The sequence below is a fragment of the Heptranchias perlo genome, chromosome 32 (assembly GCF_035084215.1).
Source record: "Heptranchias perlo isolate sHepPer1 chromosome 32, sHepPer1.hap1, whole genome shotgun sequence".
In the NCBI taxonomy this organism is placed as follows: domain Eukaryota; kingdom Metazoa; phylum Chordata; class Chondrichthyes; order Hexanchiformes; family Hexanchidae; genus Heptranchias; species Heptranchias perlo.
The window spans coordinates 199,390-214,537 of NC_090356.1; the positions used below are offsets into that span (position 1 = coordinate 199,390).

The following is a 15,148-nucleotide window of genomic DNA, read 5'->3' on the forward strand; positions in this document are numbered from 1 at the left end:
ACCGTATATTATGACACGGCGCATAATACAGGATATCCAGCAGAACTGAGCAACAGACACATTTTGTGGGACAGAAAATTCCAAATAAAATCTCAAATAAGCCGCATAATAAATTTAGGTAGTGCCAAGGCATTGGGCCATAAATATTTTGAAAATTAAAAATATTAAATCAGCTCAATTCTACTATGTGAGGGATAAAACAAAGGAATAAAATTCCATTTTTTGTCACTTTTATAATGGAGGGTGTGGGGGGGTCAGGATTAGCATTTTATGCTCAAAAGTAATAGACATCAACCCTGGGGAATAGTTTTCATTTTTTAAAAATATGGGTGTCAGTTTGAAACAGTTCTAAGACAGGCATGGCGCAGAGTAAAATTGCTATACTCTATGCTAATCATGGAAAGGCACCTCGACTGCAGCAATGTGACATGTTCCACAACAGCCATTCCTGTGGCCTGTGACGATCTTAATTTAGTGCTGATTTTGGATAGTTCTCTGCTGGGAGATCACATCCACTAAAAGTTATTAATCTTGCATCCAGCAGCAAGAGAAGTGTTTCACCGTACCAGTCTAAACTGAATTCAAATCCAAGTCTCCAAAGTGATAGGCCAGTGTTCTCATCAACTTAACTCTCTAGACCCTCCTTAGCAAACTTGAAGTCTACATCACCTAGCAAAGGATTCAATTCCTTTGTTATTATTTAGGTCCAACTGGTGACTCAAGCCACATGGGAATGAGTTCATTTACTCAACAGCTCCATCCTCAATAATACTTTTAGTTATTAATTCCCAGCTGGAAGTAGATCCAGACATTTACAAACATGGGAACTTTAAACCATTACCAACTCAGAAAGTAACCTGATGATCAGTAGCAATAAAAAAATAATCCCTTGGGTTCAGTTAGGTCACATTACTGCTTGTGACTCAGTTCTTAAAAAAGGTTAACAAATTCCATTCATTGATTTTTATGGGACTAAAATTTACAAAATCCCTTTGGATCCTATCCATATAGGAGATTCTCTTATACTGAGCCTGATCCACTTTGTGAACTTTTAAAATAATTGTTGATCCTTGTTTCTCACCATAAGTGCTGGAGCTCCTGCCAGGTTGCCACCGATTGCAGTGAAGTTAAATGGAGAAACAGCTGCTACAAAGCCCTGGAAGAGGGGAAAAAAAATTGATAAAAAGCACAATATAATGAACACAATGCATAAAATATCATTATTGATCACTTACTGCAATACACGTGCTTACCTTTGCCTGACACACTCAGTGGTGATTTTCATCTTCATCACTTGAGCAGTGAACTGGCAAAGCAGATCACCCACTCACTCTAGAACCCACCGCCTGCCCACTCTAGAACTTGCCCCATTTTCATTTCCATTGAAAACAATGGAAATGAAAATCCAGTCTGTTCTAGAATGCGCGGGCGGTCGGTCGGTCCACTCCACCAGTTTACCGCTCAAGAGGTGCAAGTGAAAATGACCCCCTCACTATATCTCTATCATTCCTCCTTTGTCTTTTGTTGGTGTGAAAAAAATCAGTTGTGCCCATCTCTACTTTTACGCTTACATGCACACTCACCTCCAGACTACGGTACACTGTGCTGTTGGTGCTTGGTGATTCACTGATTGGCTGTTGATGTTGAAGTTCCACAGCGTATTTAGCATTGAATCGGAAGAAGTCTATTAGTTCTGCTGCCGCATCAATCTCTGCTTGAATTACTGTTTTACCCTGAACAAACAACAAAAACCAATGTCCAATATTAGTGTATTCCATCATTAGAATTTTGTAAAGATTACCATCTTTCGGAGGAGACATTAAACCGAGGCCCCGTCTTCCCTCAAGATAAAAGATCCCATGGCACTATTTGAAGAGATGGGAAGTTCTCCCCGGTGTCCTGGTCAATATTTATCCTCAACCAACACCACTAAAACAGATTATCTGGTCATCATCTTATTGCTGATTGTAGGACCTTGCTGTGCACAAATTGGCTGCCTCATCTCTCTACATTACAACAGTGACTACACTTCAAAAGTACTTCATTGGCTGTAAAGTGCTTTGGGATGTCCTGAGGTTCTGAAAGGTGCTGTATAAAATGAATGTTCTTTCTCTCCTTACTGATGGGAGTCTAATCTATTTACCTGTCCAATCATGGTTCTGGCCAATAGCTCCGCACGTCTCGACCCACTGATCAAGTCGGCAGCTTTAAAGAATATTTGTGCTCGATCTTCGACAGGTTTGAGATCCCATTCTTTGTGGGCAGACAGAGCTGCATTAATTGCTTTGTTAATCAAATCCTGTAAAAGGAGAAAAGGAAAATCGGTTTCTATATCAGAGTAAAAAAAACAGGTGGAATTCAAATGTTCAATTTTACTTGCATGTAAATTTACTTTAAGTTAAACAGCAATCAATTGAATGAAAAAACCAAATTCCTGCACCCAGATTCAGAAACAAGAGTATTTTAAATGACATGCTACAGCATTTCTCTTTCGGAAATGGGAAGGCAAAGGATTAATCTTGGTTTGTTTTTGATATGAGGAAGGGATCAATGGCTCAATTTGGTCTCCTGTAGGTCATGTCCAGTTTTTTTCCACTGGAATACATCTTTAGGTATAGTCTAAGGCCATCCTTTGTATTACTGGACCATTGTTACCACCCACTAAACAGAACTTTGAAAACAACACTGTGTACAGTTCTGGTCACCCTATTATAGAAAGGATATTATTAAACTAGAAAGAGTGCAGAAAAGATTTACTAGGATGCTACCAGGACTTGATGGTTTGACTTATAGGGAGAGGTTGGATAGACAGACTTTTTTCCCTGGAGAGTAAGAGGTTTAGGGGTGATCTTATAGAAGTCTATAAAATAATGAGGGGCATAGATAAGGTAGATAGTCAAAATCTTTTCCCAAAGGTAGGGGAGTCTATAACGAGGGGGCAGAGATTTAAGGTGAGAGGGGAGAGATACAAAAGGGTCCAGAGGGGCAATTTTTTCACTCAAAGGGTGGTGAGTGTCTGGAATGAGCTGCCAGAGGCAGTAGTAGAGGGTACAATTTTGTCTTTTAAAAAGCATTTGGACAGTTACATGGGTAAGATGGGTATAGAGGGATATGGGCCAAGTGCAGGCAACTGGGACTAGCGTAGTGGTATAAACTGGGCGACATGGACATGTTGGGCCGAAGGGCCTGTTTCCATGTTGTAAACTTCTATGATTCTATTTACTTCCTGTCAATGCTTTAGAAACAGTCTGAGCAGTTTTAACAGCAATGTATACTCTATCAATGGCCTGTGAAACAAGGACTATAATGAGCAAAGGCCAGTGTAAGAAACAGGTTCAAGACTACTCTTCTACTTTGATCTAACAGTTGCTGTCCTTCCCAATGAACATTGGCTCTCACAAACCCTTGTCATTTTATTACGGATTAGAAAATGATCCAAATTCAGTTAATATAAAAGAAATTTGGGGATGAAACTATTCAAAAAAAAAAGTAGCCAACTTCATCAGTGGGTCGAGACGTGCAGAGCTATTGGCCAGAACCATGATTGGACAGGTAAATAGATTAGAAAATAAAATAAATAAATACAAACAAACGGACTTGCATTTATATAGTGCCTTTCACAACCTCAAGATGCCCCATAGAGCTTCAAAATCAATGAAGTACTTTTCGAACTGGACTCACTGTTGTAATGTAGGGAAACTCTAGCCAATTTGCACATAGCAAGATCCCACAAACAGCAATGAGACAAATGATGAATTAAACTTTTTTTTTTGAAATGATGTTGGTTAAGGGATAAATATTGGCCACGATACTGTAGAGAACTCCCCTGCTCTTCTTCGAAATAGTGCCATGGGTACTTTAACATCCACCTGAGGGGGGCAGACGGGACCTCTGTTTAATATCTCATCCGAAAGATGGTGCCTCCAACAGTGCAGCACTCCCTCAGTACTGTACTGGGAATGTCAGCCTGGATTATGAGCTTAAGTCTCTGGAGTGGAGCTTGAACCCACGATATTCTGACTCAAGGAGACGAGAGTGTTACCACTGAGGTAGATCATTTTAATACAATAACTTTTCAAATCAACAGAACTTGGGGCTGCTGCTCCCTGTTTCCCAACCCAATCAGAGAGTCCTTTATACTGTTCAACTGGTCTCCGCTCTGTCAGCTTACCTTATCAGCGTAGCAGAACTTGGCCACTTTGTGTGAATGGTTAAATGGCTAAAATAAAGAAAACAAGGACATTCTCAATTCATGCTGAGGCTATGTTCTGTAGCTATAACACTATGGGCTCTATTTTAGCACCCGCGATCGGGTGCCTTCCTGGCGGTGGGGGGGGGGGGCTCCGAAAATCAGGGATTCCCAGGGCGGGTCGGGAGCCCGGCTCCAACCTGCCCACTTCCGGGTTCCCCAGTGACACGCTGACATGCGCGCGCAGCCCCCGCATGCAGGACTCCCGCCGGCAATTAAAGCCGGCGGGATCCCACTTAAGCTATTTATTTTGGTATTTCAGGTAATTTACAGACCTGATTAACGAGACATTTTAGGAGGGTTGGGATTTTACAAACAACTGGGACTCTTTCCCGTACTGGGGCTAACACTCCCAGTTCAAATGGACGTGTTGCAGCCATCAGCCTGTAGCAGCTGTAAAGGTCCATTTGACAGGTGGGGGTGGGGAGACCCTCACTCATTGCAGGAGGCCACTCTGTCACTTTGGACAAAGTTTGGCCTCCACCACCCTCCTCCTAACAACAAAATTCACCAACTTGCACACTTACCCCGGTGTCCAGACACATTTACCTACCTTGCGGACCCCCTCAGATGTACATCTTCCGGATGGGGGCCGCCGTAGCTGCAGTCATGACCTCCTCGGAGGGCGAACAGCATCACCAGCCACACCGTCCACCTCTGACAAGTGGAGCTCCACAACACAGTGCTGTGACACATCCACCTGCACAGTAGGAGGGAGGGCAATGGCAGAGAGAGATGCGTCGCAGAGGGCACTACCCTCGCCACAGGGTCCACAGACCGAGGCTCAGCTTCCTGGACCTCTCTGAGCAGCAGTGCACACGGAGGCTCAGAGTCACTCGACATGTAGTCATGGACATCTGCAGCCTCCTTCATGCCGAGCTGCTCCCGGCTGGCCCGAGCACCATCTTCTTACCTGTCGCTGTCAAAGTCACCACTGCCCTCAACAACTTCTCCTCCGCATCCTTCCTGGGTGCCACCAGGTACATCGCCGACGTCTCTCAGTCGTCGGCACAAAAGAGCCCTGCAAATACACCTACACCCACTCTGCAGTGACACAATGGGTGGCATCAGGTGTGGGTCTTCGTTGTGATCCTCAGGAAAGGGCATTATTGCACAAACCAGACAAGATTCGCAAAAATGTGGCAGTAGTAGTGCCAATATAATATGTGATGTGAGTTGGTCAGAAATTAAATACAAGTAAAAACCATGACAAACCCTCAAACACCCTTGTGCATCCTCTTCATGCTCACGACACTTTTGCCTTATGCTGCCTACTGCACATATGCGATGCATGCCCAGTGGCTGCAGCACAGGTAGTGGCAGGTTGAGTGAGGCTGACTGTGAAAGAGATGCACGAGAGGGTGAGTATGAGATAGAGCCATGAGATTGTATGAGGATTGGGTTGAGTGGTAGTGGCGGGATGAGTACTGGCGAGGTGAGTAAGTGCAGGTAAGATGAGGATGAGGTTTGAGTGGGTGTGAGGGGTGATGTGACAGAGTAGTGTTGGCAGTGCAGAAGGAGATGTGGGGTGGGGTCGGTGATGTGGCAGACGGAGTGTCGGGGAATGAGTAAGCATACTCACTTTGGCTGACCTACTTAGGTCATTGCAGCGCTTTCTGCACTGTATGCAGGTGCGCGATATGTTGGTGGTGCAGGTGACCTCCTCTGTCATCTTGAGCCAGGCCTTCTTGGTGGCAGAGGCAGGCCGCTTCCTCCTGCCCGCCTGAGGGGGGGGGGGGGCGGAGGAGGAGGAGATGATCTCTGTCCTCCCCCTCCTCCTCACCCCATCCAGTAAGAGCTGGAGTGAGGCATCTTCCCCCTGGGCTGCGCCATGCCGTAATTTTCCTATTTCTTGCAGCGTCAGTCAGTGGAGGACTGAGTGACGCTGCAAGAAATAGAGCTCCTCCAGCTGACAGACCTTACTGCGCATGCGCAGTCCGCCCGCTGCGCAGCTCAGCAGCGGGGAACCCAGAACAAGAGGTAAGTGGATTCAATTAGCTTGCGATTGCGCGCGAGGCAGATTGATTTCACCGGGCGCGTTACCCACGTGCCCAATCGCGCCCCCCCCCACCCCCGCCGCAAACCCGCCGCCCTGGTAATATCGGGCCCTATGTAACAGAAATCATATTTCCTGTAACGTTCATACATGTGACAGTCCAGTCAAACCCAATCATCAAGGCCACCATTTCAGTTTTCAAAAAAAGAAATTGAAAGAAATGTGGAATTTGATCCCCAAAACAAGTGTATTACATAGAAATTACAGCACAGAAACAGGCCATGCAAACCAACTGGTCTATGCTAGTGTTTATGCTCCACAGCAGCCTCCTCCCATCTTACTTCATCTCACCTACCAGCATATTGAAAACAAAATTTAACTTATTTAGTCACCATAAATCACCACCTGTGATAGGACAAATGGCCTTTCTGTGTTGCAATTTCTACGATTCTATGAATTCTCTACCCTGCTCATTATCGTAAACTTATAAGGACCAATACAAAGTGTTTTATCATCAGAGCTTAAACTGTTTTACTGACTTCAGTGGAACTTGCCGAGTCCCAAAGAAATATTTGTTCTAATGCGACAGATCCGACAACTGTTTTAATAAAGCCTCTGAGTCAAGTCATAATGAGGATGTTTGATATGGAACAGATCTTTATTTACATTCACAAGCCCAGCTTGGGTTTTTAAAATGATAAAAGAATTTGATAGGGTGGATACAGAGAAACTATTTCCTCTGGTGAGGGAATCTAGAACAAGGTGGCAAACCTTAAAATTACAGCTAGGCCATTTAGGAGTGCAATTAGGTAGCACTTTTTCCACACAAAGTAGTGAAAATCTGGAATTCTCTTCCCCAAAGGTCTATGGACACTGGGACATTTGAAATTTTCAAAACTGAGATCGATAGATTTTTTTTATTAGGTATGAGTATCAAGGGATAGGGATCAAAGATGGGTAAATGGAGTTGAGGTTACGGTTAGAGTCAGCCATGATCTAATTGAGTGGCAGAACAGGCTCGAGAGGCTAATGGTCTACCATGAGACTATTTCCACTGGAGCAGAGAAGCCCAAGTGGAGATTAGACAAGATAATTATGGATGAGGATAGCCATTTGGCCCATTTTAATTCATCCACCCAGAAAGACCCTACAGTCCTACCCCCATTTCAGCATCCAGAAAAGTAAATACATTTTCACATTTTAGTGAATAAATTAAACATTGAGGTTTCTCAGTTAAGTTCGTAAGAGTTCAAAGGTCAAACAGTTCAAATTTATACAGTAGAACAGAAATGGTGTTAGTGGAGTTGCTGTAATGAAGCAAGTTCTACAGTGGACTTCAGTAGTTCTCTTAAGGTTCCTCTGAATAAATGTTTCATTCACATCAAACACAATGTTACTACTTTAATACTTACACATAGCTGATAGCGTATCTCATCAGTCCAGGCATGTTCTCCACCAATCACACAGGGAACCTCTAGTGTCTGTTGCTTCAGATCATTCAGGGCCTGACGAGAAGACAATCTCATCAAATTCAAAAGGACAGAACAAGGAATAACACACATCACTTTCCCAAATCTGGAATTATTGCACTTCGCAGAGGAACAAAAAGCACCTCAAACATGCAACCCAGTCCAGCCCTACATCCCAATTCAGCCCCCTCCCCCTCAAGTCTTCAGACTCCTAACTACTCTGCATTTCCTTCCCTCACTCCATCATCAATGACAGGAACCTCAGCTATGCGATATGGAATTCTGTTCCTAAACCCCTATATCTCCCTCCACCTTCAAAACCTCTCTTTGACCACGTCCTCAGTTACCTTGCCTAACTCTTATGCTAACTCTTGCTTGTGGTCTGGTCTCCCCTTACACCCCACCTCTTTGGAAAGTTCCTCAGACATTTTAACCACATTATAGATGCAAGTTGCTACAGTCCTATCCTCCCAAATACAGGAAGAAAAAAAACTGTTAATTAAGCTGTGTTTTCAGGGAGGTACTAAGCATGGACAAGAAGTTTTCAAGTGTTGAGAGAAGCAAGGTTTAAATGAAAGTCTTCCACGTAATCTCATGTGCATGTTACAATGCTTAGTAACATAGCAACATTTAGAGGGCTGGGAGTAGGACCACATTCTCAACTAGTCACAACAGAGGTGCTAGGATACAGGGTTGAGGAGGTTGCAGGGGAAGGGTGGGACAAAGCCATGTAGGGATTTATAAATGAGGATGTGGATCTTGAAATTAATGCATTGAAGATTGAAGAGCCAGTGGAGGTTGACCAGCACAAGAGCAATAGATGAAACAAAAAGCAAAATACTGCAGATACTGGAAATCTGAAATAAAAACAGAAAATGCTGAAAATACGCAGGTCAGGCAGCATCTATGGAGAGAGGAAGGTGGAGTTAACTTTTCAGGTCAATGTTTTGAGAAACAGGTGAGTTGGGCTTAATATGGGATAGGATGCAAGTGATCTGGTTTAGTGAATTAACTTGTGCATCAGATTCATCTAAAATAAAAGGCTAGTAATTTAACAAGCCATAAATGACCCAGTAACCTTTGGGTAATCCCCAAACAATATTATACCCAGTTGCTTACAATTTTTCTAAAAGCAGGTCACAGTGGATATATTTAGCTTCTTTGAAATGATAATATAGGGATTGGAGTTGGAAGATTTTGAATTAGATCTCATTATACTGATTGTTATATTGGAGTTGGCCAGGTTGCACATGTTCTCTCACTTATCACAACAACTTGCATTTATACAATTTCTTTTATGTATCTAATGTAAATAAATGTCCCAAGGTGCTTCTCAAATATGTACCACTGAGCCATGAAGGGATGACTGAAAAATTGGTCAGAGATGGCTTTTCAGAAGTTCTTTTAATGGTAGAGATTTACAGAGGGAGTATAGGACCAAGATGATGGGGTGAATGAATAGAATGGCAAAGCGAGAGGAACGGAGATATAGGAGACTGCAGAGACAGTGGGGCAAAGCCATGGAGAGATTTAAAGATGAGGATGTTAAAGCTAATGCATTTGGAGCAGGAGCCAATGTAGGTCAGTGAGGACAGGGTGATGGACGAACAGTGGCACAGGATATATGCAGCAGAGTCTTGGACAAGTTGGAGTTTATGGAAGGTGTAGAATGGGAGGCTAGCAAGGATAGCATTAAGAGTAGTTGAATCTGAAGGAAACACAGGCATGTACAAGAGTTTCAAGCAGTGGAAGGGCTGAGATAGAGACAGACAATGTTGTGGAGTGGAAGTGGTATTGGTATTGGTATTGACAGATAGGATGTGATGTTTGTAGCTCAGCTTAGGGTTGAACAGTAGCCCAAGACGGTGCCCAGGAGGAGGATGGAGTCGGTACCAAAAGAGCAGAATTCATGGTAGAGGACAAAGATAACGGGTGTTGTTGAGCTGAAATAAGTTAGAATCATAAGTTCAAAGCATAATTCTCTGGATAGGGTTAGCTGATTATAGCAGCGTATACTAATATTTGCTATTCTTTTCTTTCCACTTGGCCATTGTCAGATTACCTTATCCCTACTCCAGTGATTCAGACTTCCAGGGAAGGTGGCTCACAACCAACAGTAATAAACATAAAATGGCTTTGCCTGTGGATGATATCCTACTGGAAATGATTACCAACAAAAATTTCTAACTCCACTCCTAGAAACCATGAGAATCATAGAAGTTACAACATGGAAACAGGCCCTTCGGCCCAACATGTCCATGTTGCCCAGTTTATACCACTAAGCTAGTCCCAATTGCCTGCACTTGGCCCATATCCCTCTATACCCATCTTACCCATGTAACTGTCCAAATGCTTTTTAAAAGACAAAATTGTACCCGCCTCTACTACTGCCTCTGGCAGCTCGTTCCAGACACTCACCACCCTTTGAGTGAAAAAATTGCCCCTCTGGACCCTTTTGTATCTCTCCCCTCTCACCTTAAATCTCTGCCCCCTCGTTATAGACTCCCCTACCTTTGGGAAAAGATTTTGACTATCTACCTTATCTATGCCCCTCATTATTTTATAGACTTCTATAAGATCACCCCTAAACCTCCTACTCTCCAGGGAAAAAAGTCCCAGTCTATTAACCTCTCCCTATAAGTCAAACCATCAAGTCCCGGGAGCATCCTAGTAAATCTTTTCTGCACTCTTTCTAGTTTAATAATATCCTTTCTATAATAGGGTGACCAGAACTGTACACAGTACTCCAAGTGTGGCCTTACTAATGTCTTGTACAACTTCAACAAGACATCCCAACTCCTGTATTCAATGTTCTGACCAATGAAACCAAGCATGCCGAATGCCTTCTTCACCACCCTATCCACCTGTGACTCCACTTTCAAGGAGCTATGAACCTGTACTCCTAGATCTCTTTGTTCTATAACTCTCCCCAACACCCTACCATTAACGGAGTAGGTCCTGGCCCGATTCGATCTACCAAAATGCATCACCTCACATTTATCTAAATTAAACTCCATCTGCCATTCATCGGCCCACTGGCCCAATTTATCAAGATCCCGTTGCAATCCTAGATAACCTTCTTCACTGTCCACAATGCCACCAATCTTGGTGTCATCTGCAAACTTACTAACCATGCCTCCTAAATTCTTATCCAATCATAAATAACAAATAACAGCGGACCCAGCACCGATCCCTGAGGCACACCGCTGGTCACAGGCCTCCAGTTTGAAAAACAACCCTCGACAACCACCCTCTGTCTTCTGTCGTCAAGCCAATTTTGTATCCAATTGGCTACCTCACCTTGGATCCCGTGAGATTTAACCTTATGTAACAACCTACCATGCGGTACCTTGTCAAAGGCTTTGCTGAAGTCCATGTAGACCACGTCTACTGCACAGCCCTCATCTATCTTCTTGGTTACCCCTTCAAAAAACTCAATCAAATTTGTGAGACATGATTTTCCTCTCTCAAAACCATGCTGACTGTTCCTAATCAGTCCCTGCCTCTCCAAATGCCTGTAGATCCTGTCCCTCAGAATACCGTCTAACAACTTACCCACTACAGATGTCAGGCTCACTGGTCTGTAGTTCCCAGGCTTTTCCCTGCCGCCCTTCTTAAACAAAGGCACAACATTTGCTACCCTCCAATCTTCAGGCACCTCACCTGTAGCTGTCGATGATTCAAATATCTCTGCTAGGGGACTCGCAATTTCCTCCCTAACCTCCCATAACGTCCTGGGATACATTTCATCAGGTCCCGGAGATTTATCTACCTTGATGCGCGTTAAAACTTCCAGCACCTCCCTCTCTGTAATATGTACACTCCTCAAGACATCACTATTTATTTCCCCAAGTTCCCTAACATCCATGCCTTTCTCAACCGTAAATACCGATGTGAAATATTCATTCAGGATCTCACCCATCTCCTGTGGTTCCACACATAGATGACCTTGTTGATCCTTAAGAGGCTCTACTCTCTCCCTAGTTACTCCTTTGCCATTTATGTATTTGTAGAAGCTCTTTGGATTCTCCTTTGCCTTATCTGCCAAAGCAATCTCATGTCCCCTTTTTACCCTGCTGATTTCTCTCAACTCTACTCCGGCAATCTCTATACTCTTCAAGGGATCCACTTGATCCCAGCTGTCTATGCATGTCACATGCCTCCTTCTTCTTTTTGACTAGTGCCTCAATCTCCCGAGTCATCCAAGGTTCCCTACTTCTACCAGCCTTGCCCTTCACTTTATAAGGAATGTGCTTACCCTGAACCCTGGTTAACACACTTTTGAAAGCCTCCCACTTACCAGACATCCCTTTGCCTGCCAACAGACTCTCCCAATCAACTTCTGAAAGTTCCTGTCTAATACCATCAAAATTGGCCTTTCCCCAATTTAGAATTTTAACTTTTGGGCCAGACCTATCCTTCTCCATAGCTATCTTAAAACTAATGGAATTATGATCACTGGTCCCAAAGTGATCCCTCACTAACACTTCTGTCACCTGCCCTTCCTTATTTCCCAAGAGGAGGTCAAGTTTTGCCCCCTCTCTAGTCGGGCCATCCACATACTGAATGAGAAATTCCTCCTGAATACACTCAACAAATTTCTCTCCATCCAAGCCCCTAATGCTATGGCTGTCCCAGTCAATGTTGGGAAAGTTAAAGTCCCCTACTATTACCACCCTATTTTTCTTGCAGCTGTCTGTAATCTCCTTACATATTTGCTCCTCAATTTCCCGTTGACTATTTGGGGGTCTGTAGTACAATCCTATCAAAGTGATCTCTCCCTTCTTATTTTTCAGTTCTACCCACATAGACTCAGTGGGCGAACCCTCGGATATATCCCCTCTCACTACTGCCGTGATGTTCTCCCTAATGAAGAACGCAACTCCTCCTCCTCTCTTACCTCCTGCTCTATCTTTCCTATAGCATCTGTACCCTGGAACATTGAGCTGCCAGTCCTGCCCCTCCCTTAGCCATGTTTCAGTAATAGCTATAACATCCCAGTCCCATGTACCCATCCATGCCCTGAGTTCATCTGCCTTGCCCATCAGACTTCTTGCATTGAAATAAATGCAGTTTAATCTAGACTTCCCTTGGTCTTTGCCCTGCTTTCTCCGACCATCTGTCCGGTCATGTTCTGTACACTCTCCCTTACTGCCTTTTGTTTCGGTCACCACTTTACTTCCCACTGACTTCCTGCATCGGTTCCCATCCCCCTGCCACATTAGTTTAAACCCTCCCCAACAGCACTAGCAAACACTCCCCCTTGGACATTGGTTCCAGTCCTGCCCAGATGCAGACTGTCCAATTTGTACTGGTCCCACCTCCCCCAGAACCGATTCCAATTGCCCAGGAATTTGAATCCCTCCCTCTTGCACCATCTCTCAAGCCACGTATTCATCCTAGCTGTCCCGTCATTCCTACAGTGCCCGTGGCACTGGTAGCAATCCTGAGATTACTACCTTTGAGGTCCTACTCTTTAGTTTAACTCCTAACTCCCTAAATTCAGCTTGTAGGACCTCATCCCGTTTTTTACCTATATCGTTGGTGCCTATATGCACCACGACAACTGGCTGTTCACCCTCCCCCTCCAGAACGTCCTGCAGCCGCTCCGAGACATCCCTGACCCTTGCACCAGGGAGGCAACATACCATCCTGGAGTCTCGGTTGCGTCCGCAGAAACGCCTGTCTATTCCCCTTACAATCGAGTCCCCTATGACTATAGCTCTGCCACTCTTTTTCCTGCCCTCCTGTGCAGCAGAGCCAGCCACGGTGCCATGAACCTGGCCACTGCCACCTTCCCCTGGTGAGCCATCTCCCCCAACAGTATCCAAAATGGTATACCTGTTTTGGAGGGAGATGACCGCAGGGGACCCCTGCACTGCCTTCCTACTCTTCCTCTGTCTGTTGGTCACCCATTCACTATCTCCCTCAGTAATTTTTATGTGTGGTGTGACCAACTCACTGAACGTGCTATCCACGACTTTCTCAGCATCGCGGATGCTTCAAAGTGAGTCCATCCGCAGCTCCAGAGCCGTCAAGCGGTCAAACAGTAGCTGCAGCTGGACACACTTCCCGCAGGTGAAGGAATCAGGGACACAGGAAGGATCCCTGAATTCCCACATCCCACAAGAGGAACATGACACGGCTCTGGGATCTCCTGACATGACTTAACCCTTAAGTTAGCTTAACAACAACTACAATGTCGAGAAAAAAAAAAAGAAAAACTACTTACCACTCCCTTTAAGGAGTTTACTCCTTTAAATTATTCTTAATTTAGAGAATGTTAACTACACTAGGGACCTTGATTCACTAAAAAAAACACTACTTGCTATAAGACCTGCAGACCTTACATCCTCTATAATTTTGTCTTTTAAAAAGCATTTGGACAGTTACATGGGTATAGAGGGATATGGGCCAAGTGCAGGCAATTGGGACTAGCTTAGTGGTATAAACTGGGCGACATGGACATGTTGGGCCGAAGAGCCTGTTTCCATGTTGTAAACTTCTATGACTCTATGACCTTACCTTTCTTTTTACTTTAGTTACTGTAGATAAGAAATTAGGGCTTCTTCTGTTATAATGGATTAACAATAGAGCCTGCAGATTTAATCTACTCCCTGATAACTTGAAACAGGATATAGAAGAGTCCAACATTTTATTTTCACTCTGCATTTGAGTAAATATTATCTAAGTTTAGAGAACGGGCAACAAAAAAAAATCAGAATCAGAATAAGATCGATAAAACTGCAGAGATAGAGAAAATGGAGGGCCTGAAAGATATGGGTTTCCACAACCAGACATGTAGCTGATAAGGAGATTCAGCAGAGGCCACAAACCGTCTTTGTTTGCTGAGTCTTGAGAGCTACCGTAGATCTCTCAGCACTGAGATATTGAGAGCTATCATAGATCTCTTAGCAGGGAGGTATCTGTGGACATGTTTTGACCATCAAGTCAAGAAGCTATGGCTCTACATGTTGACTCCTCAGAGTTGTGTAACATCCCTGTAGAGGGCCTTTGTTCTCTGTAACTGTCTCCAGTTGAATGACTTGATTGACAGTTCAGTCAAGGTGAAGGCTTGGGAGTGATTCTTGTTAAAACTGAAGTTATTGCAGCTAATTGGATGAGGTAATGTGGAAACATGCAGATTCTCACAAAGTCAGAGTGAAAGAGGTTTAAAAGGTGGGTGTTAGAATAGATACTTCAGAATTTGACAAGGCTTAGCCAGCCATCAACCCTTCGAGCTCGAAAACTGTAATGTGTGAATTCTCCAGTAACATGTACCACAAGTGTTTTAAGTATATGTGTAATTATTAATAATCACAGTATGCTTAATTCCTATGAAGCCAATAAATGCCTTTGAACGCTATTATCTTAAGGAATTACAAATAAGAACACCCATTCCTTAACAATTTCAAATCAATCCTCCCTGAGGAG

The 15,148-nt window shown here is 43.9% G+C and overlaps 1 protein-coding gene and 1 long non-coding RNA gene across 5 annotated transcripts in view; one reads left to right on the top strand and one right to left on the bottom strand.

The window, feature by feature from the left end:
• LOC137300886 (uncharacterized) overlaps nucleotides 1-15,148 on the top strand; it is a 107,653-nt gene that overhangs the window by 88,832 nt on the left and 3,673 nt on the right. The window lies entirely within an intron of this gene.
• aldh4a1 (aldehyde dehydrogenase 4 family, member A1) overlaps nucleotides 1-15,148 on the bottom strand; it is a 93,144-nt gene that overhangs the window by 55,394 nt on the left and 22,602 nt on the right. For all 3 annotated transcript variants that reach the window (XM_067970132.1, XM_067970133.1, XM_067970131.1), the window contains exons 3-7: nucleotides 7,658-7,750; nucleotides 4,172-4,219; nucleotides 2,144-2,299; nucleotides 1,584-1,733; nucleotides 1,082-1,156 (exon numbers count right to left, since the gene is read on the bottom strand). In XM_067970132.1, coding sequence (XP_067826233.1) covers nucleotides 1,082-1,156; nucleotides 1,584-1,733; nucleotides 2,144-2,299; nucleotides 4,172-4,219; nucleotides 7,658-7,750 — 522 coding nt within the window. The remainder of the gene's footprint in view (nucleotides 1-1,081; nucleotides 1,157-1,583; nucleotides 1,734-2,143; nucleotides 2,300-4,171; nucleotides 4,220-7,657; nucleotides 7,751-15,148) is intronic.